The 7,759-nt window shown below is 54.7% G+C and overlaps 1 protein-coding gene across 2 annotated transcripts in view; it reads right to left on the bottom strand.

Moving 5' to 3' along the window:
* Nucleotides 1-602: 602 nt before the first annotated feature.
* PNPLA7 (patatin like phospholipase domain containing 7) overlaps nt 603-7,759 on the bottom strand; it is a 127,740-nt gene continuing 120,583 nt past the window's right edge. For both annotated transcript variants that reach the window (XM_033077574.2, XM_033077575.2), the window contains exons 34-36: nt 7,113-7,197; nt 2,315-2,418; nt 603-1,375 (exon numbers count right to left, since the gene is read on the bottom strand). In XM_033077574.2, coding sequence (XP_032933465.1) covers nt 1,295-1,375; nt 2,315-2,418; nt 7,113-7,197 — 270 coding nt within the window. In that variant the 3' untranslated portion in view covers nt 603-1,294. The remainder of the gene's footprint in view (nt 1,376-2,314; nt 2,419-7,112; nt 7,198-7,759) is intronic.

The raw sequence follows: 7,759 nt of genomic DNA, 5'->3' as shown, positions 1-7,759 counted from the left end.
GCCTGGGATTGTGTGACAGAGGAAAACACGATGCAGGGCAGGTAGAGAGTGTGTGCCAGGAGAGGAAAGGAGGTTAAATGCAGAGAAGAGATCACAATTCACAGCTTTTACAACCCCCAGTCCTCACCAAACACGTTTCTGGCCTTAGGTGATGCCTGGAGGGCCAGGAGAGCTGAGGGAAGGAGGCAGCTTGGGGGTGTCCTCAGTGCCCTGGTTGGATGACAAATCCCTTCAAGGCAACAGCTGGAGCTGAGCTGGAGTTCCCATGAAGCAAGAATCAGCTTGGTTAGGCAGCCAGTGGCAGTGACAGATGTGACACAAGCTGAGCAAGCACCAGGAGATGTCTGACAAAGGTTCAGGCACCAAGAGATGTCTGGACAGGATCCAGCTGCCACCGACAGCTCCAGCCCTGAGGACAGAGCACTGGAGATTTCCCAGTGCCTGACAACACCTGGAGTGACTCCTGCTGGGCTGAGCAGCTGGAAACTGCTCATGTGTGTTCCTCTGCAAGTCTGATAGAAGTAGAGACAAGGTGGGCTCTTAGCTGTTGACAACTTTTCTCCTTGTAGGACCTGATGCAAAGCAGCAGACAGACATTTCAATCCAGCAAAATAACTTTATTTCAACAGGGCAAGTACAGTCAAGTGGTGATTCCAGAGTTGCTCTGCAAGTGTCAGCTCCATGATCCACAGTAAATGTCCTGCTGATGACTCAAGGATCCAGGCTCTATGGCCATCCTTCACAATGATTTCTTAGGTTTAGATTTCAAGTGAAATACATTCAGATTTGCTCCTGTCAGAGCACTGCTCACCAGTTCATGGTTGGAAATCACTGAGGAGTTAATCACACAGTTACCTGATTCATATGAAAAGAAAGCAACCCACAAACCCCTCCCTCTCTCCACTGCTGCTGCTTGGAGCCTTCCCAGCATCTTGCAGGGGGAGGTCCCCAGGTTCTTTTGGCCTATGCAGTAAAAACAGTGGCTAAAAACACAGCAGCAAAAATCCAGGCAGCTTTGAACTGCACATTCCCCTCTGCCAGTCTGTGATCAGTAACTGCTCTCCTGGCACCTGGAGGAAGGAGCAGGGCCCATGGCAGCCACCCCTCCCCAGAGCTCCCAAGGGACTCGGGCACGGCTGTGCTGAGTGCCCGGCCCTGCTGGGGCAGGATGAACTCTGGCTTCATTCATCTGGGTGTTGTTTTGGTTTGGTGAAGTATTAAATAAATAAATAGGGCTGCTCTGGCAGCAGGATGGGCTGTGGCTCCCAGCTGGCAGCTCGGCCTCTCCTGAGCTCTATCCTGGCTCTCCCGTGCTGCTCGCCTGGCCCTCCCCGCTGGGCACATTCCTGCGCTTCCTCAGCTGCATCTCTTCATCCTGCAGGACAAAAGAATGCACAAACTGATCCCTCAGCATCCTCTCTGAGCTGGATAAAACCTGTCCTCCTCACCTCCTTTCCCACCAGCCCAGCAAACAGAACCCCCACTCCAGCTCCTCTCTGAAAACACTAACACCATCCCCACCATCCCTGGGCCCTTTCCATCCTCACTGAACTGTTCAAGACTAACACAACAGGCACCTCTTAAAACCTGCTGCACTCAGAGCAGCAGGGATGTGACCTGTCTGAGCTGGGCTGCTCAGCTTGGGGGTCACAGCACAGCACACACTGAGCTCAGGGTGGGCCTCCTGTCCCACAGAATCAAACCCCTGTGCTTGGAAGGGAAGATAAATCCAGACATCTGCTCTAAGCAGGGCTGACTCAAGTGCTGGAGCTGGTTCTTCAGGGCATTGATTTGCTTTTCAAGTGTCTACAAGGGTGGAGTTTCCACCTTTCCTGCCACAGCCCAGGTGGGTACAGCTGTGTGTACAGGGCAGTATTTCCCCCTGGCCCCAGGGATGGTTTCCTTCAGCACAAATTGTCCCCTCTTGGCTTTTTGCTGGGCATCTTCTCCATAACCACCTCCTTCTCCATAACCTCCTGCACCCCACAAGCAGCTGGCACATCCTCCCTTCAGCTCCTCTCCTCCAAGCTGGAGCAAGCAGCTCCCTCAGCCTCCCCAGCCCTGATCCACCTCATGGACAAACCCACAGAGCTGCAGGACCAGGACTGAACTGTCACCAGGTTTTGCCACACATGGCAGGGACTGACCTGGGGAGGGTGAACATGTCCATTTAGTGTCTGTACTAACAAAAAGCAATTCTGCACAGTCCTTCTCAGCCAGTCCCTCCTTCTCTCAGCATCTTTCCCAACCCATCCACCTCACACCATTCAGCCAGGACTCAGCACTGATCAGCCTGCTCCAGTATGGTTCGTACCGAGTCAGAGTCTTCCTCAACCTGGCTGCTTATGAAATCCAGATAATCATCCTTCTGGTTGTCCAGAACTTCTTCCTCATACTCAGTCTGGTAGTCTGACTCATCTAAAGAGAGAAGACACAAAGCACAAGGAGGATTTAACTGGCAGGCAGAGGAAATTGGGAGAGGAATGACTGCCCCTGTCAGTGAGCACAGGCAGGACAGTGCCAGCAGCTCTCTACAGCCCAGTGAACTGGGACTGCTCACACACAGATCTCAGCTCTGTCAGCTGCCCATGTCCTCTCTGTCAGTGCTGTCCTAGAGCCCTCCAGAAGCCAAGGAACCACAGCACAGCAGCCCTGTCCAGCTGTTTGGGTCACTGTGGTGGGTGCCAGTTCCCAGCCTGAGGGACACAGACTCTGGTTTTGGGGGGATGTTCCCAGGGGAATGCCCTTCACTGCACAGCTTCTGCTTTCCAGCCCTCAGCTCAACCAGATCTGTGGGGCATCTTCAGAAGCCTTTGAGCTCCAAACCAAACTCCCCTGGACACAGCAGAGACAGGCTCTGGGAACAGGGATTCCAGGCTCTGGGTGAGCTCTGCCTGCAGTGGAGCTGATAACTGAGTGTCTCCCAATCTCTGTTCCACAGAGGATGGTAACATTTACATTCCCTTCCTCTCTGCAGAGGACAATCACTTGCTTTCTCCAGTAATCCAGCAGATTAACATAATTAAAAGAGTCTCAAGAGCTGACACAGCAGCAGGACATGGAGTAAGGACACAGAGCCAATGCCTTTCCCAGCATCTGGAGATGACCTGGAGGGATCTCCAGGACATTGGGGCTGGAGCAGCCTGGGACAGTGGGAGGTGTCCCTGCCCATGTGGATGAGCTTTAAGGCTCCTCCCAACTCAAATCCTTTTATGACTCCACCTGCAGCCAGGGCTGACTCCCCACACAACTCCAGGACTGTTCTGGGCTGGGGGGGCATCAACAGCTCAGCTCACCCCCAGAGCACCAGCAGCCCCTGCAGAGCCTGTGGCAGGCAGCACCTTCCTCTGCTGGCACCCAGATCTTCAGGATGATAGTGGTATTTTACTGTTACCATTAAATTCACATTTATGTGACACCAACCCTTCCACCCCTGTCCTGAGTTAATTCCAGTGTGCTCTGAAGCAATATCTGGGATGCAGCCCACTGGTGAAGAGAGGGGGCTCCTGTTCAAACCAGATCCTTGATTAAGTATTTCTCCTGGGAGCTGTCAATAGCATCTGCTCCATGCTGAAGACAACAGCACAGTCTGTTCCACAGCCTCTTCTCCTAGCACATAACTACAACCAACTGCTAAAACATTGGAATGAAAGATATTTGGTATTTTAATTTTCTTTTATGGTTTTTAGTTTTTGGGTTTTTTTACTGTGAGTTAGAGAATGATTGTTACTTTTTACTAAAAACACTAACAATAATCTTTGATAAAATACACCAGAGAAACTGGAAACCCATCTGAACAGCAACAGACACCACAAAAAAGAGTTTGCAGTTTATACCTCCAATAAAACCAGCTGCCATCAAGACCATCCTCCTTGATTTTCCCAGCACAGTTCAGCATTTAACTGGTCTTTCTACAGACACAAAACCAGGTGCCACCCTTCTCACAGCAGCTCTGGGTGCTGGAGGGGAAGAAGGAGAACAGGAGGTGGCCCTGCTGTCCCCAGACATCACCTTCCATCAAGGCTGAGGTTCACAGTGACTGCTCTGGGCACTACAAAACCTCCCAGAAGCACCAAGCAGGACCAAAGCCTTGCTGCTCTGCTCAACTCCCAAAGAGCCCAGCCTGGAATCCAGCCAGCCAATAGGAGATTCCACCATGGAGAGGTCCCCAAGCCTGCCCTGAGCAGGGTGAGCACACTCCCTGCAGGAAGGGCACAGAGATCTGCTCGTGCTCCTGCAGCTGGGGCTGTTTTTTGTGCTGATTCCAGCAGGGAAGCCCCAGCTGTGCTGTGGCTGCAGGAGCTCCTGCAGTGGCACTGCCAGGGCTCGGGGTCAGTCAGGAACTGGAAGCTCAGCACAGCCTCAGCTGCATTAGTGCTGCCTCAGAAAAGATCTTTTCTAAACAGCAAAGATGCAGAGGTGGCCTGGTGCTTGCTAACTGTGTCCTTGGGAGGTGCTGGGATGTCTCTTGCTTCCCCTGATGGCAAACCCAGGCATTTGACACCACCATTAACATTTCCACAAATCCTTTTATCCAAATGACCATTGCTACAAGTGCTTGATCTCCTGGGCTCAGCAATCCCCCACAGGGGGAGCCTGAGCAGGGATGTGACAGAGCCACCCCTGGAGTGGCACCTGTGCTGCCCTGGCCACAGCCATGGCTCTGAACCCAGGTCACAGCTGGGCAGAGGGATGATCCTGGCTGAGGGATGGGAACAGGGCCACCACCACTGCTGTGGAATGAGACACCTGTGCCCCAGCACTCTGGTGCTCAGCCCTGCCTAAGGGACAGGTTCCCTTATTAACATTTTTTAATGGTTTTGGTCACTGCTTTCAGTGTGCTCAAGAGAGAAGAAATTCCCCTGCCCTTTCCCCATAAAGCCCACACAGCTCCTGCCCCATCCAGGCTTCTCACCCTCTGACCCTTCCCCACCCATCAGAACTTGAGCCTTTCCCTTTGCTTTCTTTAGAACAAAATTATTGACAGAATTTCCTCAGCAAGCCTGAGACCTGCACTGTGCTGTCAGAACAGGCAGAGCCTTCCCCGGTCTCTGTGATCCAAGCCCTCCCTCAGGAAGGGATTTCCAGAACAAAGGTGACAGTGCTGGGTCACAGCCAGGCCACCAAGCAGCTCCCTGTCCCCTCCCCTACACAGGTCACAACCTCAGACCCCCTTCACCCCAGAGCAGAGCAATGCCAGAGCTCAGCAGCCTCGAGGCCACTGCAGTGAGGTGTCACCTCCCCCTGAGCTCCCCTCACCACAGACCTTCAGCAAAAGTCTCATGCACAGAGGACACCAAGGAAGTCACTGCTGTCACTGCCACCCCAACATGGGCAGGGTCCCACACAGAGTCACCCAGGGCAGGAACAGCAGAGATCCTTCAGAGCACAGTGCCCACTCTGCTGCCATCCCCTCCCCTCCTCCAGACCCTACAGCCAAGGGATCTCAGCACCCCTGAGGGACATGTGGCCCTGCTCATCCCCTCCCATTGCCAGCAGCCCCTGCCCTGCCCCTCCTCAGCCCAGGAGGTGCCAGGTCCATTTGCCACACTCCCATCCTCAGCCTCAGCAGAAAGCAGGAGCCTGAAGGGGAATCATCAGGAACTGCAGAAAGGAGGAGGATCTGTCCCAGTGCTCTGGTTAAAGCTCAGCAAGTCTCAGTGCCTGAGCCTTAAATAACCACATAGCATGAACTCTTCACTTTTATCCACAATGGCTGCTTCAACCACATTTGATTAATATTTTCTTCATAAGGCATATGATTGTAATTAGCATTTCAAATTACCACAGGGACATCTCTACAAACAGTCACAGATGGGAGCACTGCTAACTTTAGCTTTCCCTCTGCAGGAACAAGAATCAGGAGGAGGGGAAGAGACTGTTTAGAAAGAGCTCCAGCCCTGGTGCCACACTCAGGGGTTTCAGGCCTGCAAGGCTCTGATCCTTTTGGATCTGGCAGCTCCATAAACAGGGAGCTGCTCTGCAGGGCAGGGCCAGCATGGGGCACACAGCACCTTTGTGTCACCATGCAGGAGCTGGGACCTGCTCCTCATCAGTTCACTCTGCTCCCACAGCAGTGGAGCCAGTGAGTCACTCCTGATCCTACTCAGGACAGCAGAGAAAACATCCTTGGGGCAGGGCTTTAACTCATCTCCTCCAGCCCAAGATGGGAAACACATCCTTGGGGCAGGGCTTTAACTCAGCCTCCCTCAGCCCAACATGGGAAACACATCCTTGGGGCAGGGCTTTAACTCAGCCCAACACAGGCTGAGGATGGAACCAGCAGAAGGGCACAGCACAGCCCAAGGGGATGGAAGCTGAGGTGTCCACTTGTGTGATTTCCCTCAGATGAGACTGGAGCAGGGACCATTCCCACCCTGGAGCACACCAGTAAGGGTGACAGCAGTGGGATCATCCTGACTGATCCCCCTGTCCCAGAGGGGTGGCAGGAGGGGGACACAGAGGGTCTGTGGGGAGCAGGGAATGGCCCCAGGGCTGGCAGTGCCCAGTAGGGAATGGCCCCAGGGCTGGCAGTGCCCAGCAGGGAATGTCCCTGTGGCTGGCAGTGCCCAGCAGGGAATGCCCCATGGATGGCAGTGCCCAGTAGGGAATGCCCCAGGGCTGGCAGTGCCTAGCAGTAAATGGTCCCATGGCTGGCAGTGCCCAGCAGGAATGGCCCCATGGATGGCAGTGCCCACAGGGAATGCCCCATGGCTGGCAGTGCCCAGTAGGGAGTGGCCCCATGGCTGGTAGTGCCCACAGGGAATGGCCTGGCCCCATGGCTGGCAGTGCCCAGCAGGGAGTGGCCCCATGGCTGGCAGTGCCCAGCAGGGAATGGCCTGGCCCCATGGCTGGCAGTGCCCACAGGGAATGGCCCCATGGCTGGCAGTGCCCACAGGGAGTGGCCCCATGGCTGGCAGTGCCCACAGGGAATGCCCCAGGGCTGGCAGTGCCCACAGGGAATGGCCCCAGGGCTGGCAGTGCCCACAGGGAGTGGCCCCAGGGCTGGCAGTGCCCACAGGGAGTGGCCCCAGGGCTGGCAGTGCCCACAGGGAATGCCCCAGGGCTGGCAGTGCCCATCCCAGCTGTCCCTCCCCCCCAGCCCCTCTCACCGTCTGCCAGCGGAGCCTTGACGGGCTCGATGCGGGACACGATCTCTGCCAGGTCTGTGAAGGACGTGGTGGGACAGGTCACGTTCTGCAACACAGACACAAGTTGAAGGTTTGTCAGCAAATACACACAGAAAATCCAAACAAGTCAGGACTGTATAAAAATGATATTGAACAGACAAAGCTCCAGACGCACAAATTCTCCACAGCTGCCCCCTCAAAAGCCGTTACTCATCAGTGAGAAATCCTCAAAACTGCTCTCCTGAGGCAGGTCTGCTGGCAGAGATGGGATTCCCAACAGTGGGACATGCTCCTAATGGCTCTTACTCCACCCACACTACAAGAAGCCTTATTAAAAATGAGCAAACTATGGAAAAGACCCCAGAGACAAGCACAGGAGGGGCTGGGCCCTGGCATGGACAGAGCTCACTCTGTGTTTTTCTCCATCAATGTCCCTTTATAAGAGGGACTGGTTGGGCCAGGTGCAGTCTCCAGGGAGCTTCTGCTTTCCCCTGGGAGAAGGTGACCAGGTGGGACACAGCTCAGCTGGATGATGCCCAGAGGCTGCAGGGACAGGAGGGCACTGAGGTGCCCAGGACCCCCTGGGGAGCCCTGGAGACCCCAGAGCTGGAGGTGCTGCAGGAGCTGCA

This window comes from Catharus ustulatus, chromosome 21, assembly GCF_009819885.2.
Source record: "Catharus ustulatus isolate bCatUst1 chromosome 21, bCatUst1.pri.v2, whole genome shotgun sequence".
Classification (NCBI taxonomy): domain Eukaryota; kingdom Metazoa; phylum Chordata; class Aves; order Passeriformes; family Turdidae; genus Catharus; species Catharus ustulatus.
The sequence above is the reverse complement of the archived record's forward strand: the minus strand, read 5'-3'. Positions and strand labels throughout refer to the sequence as shown.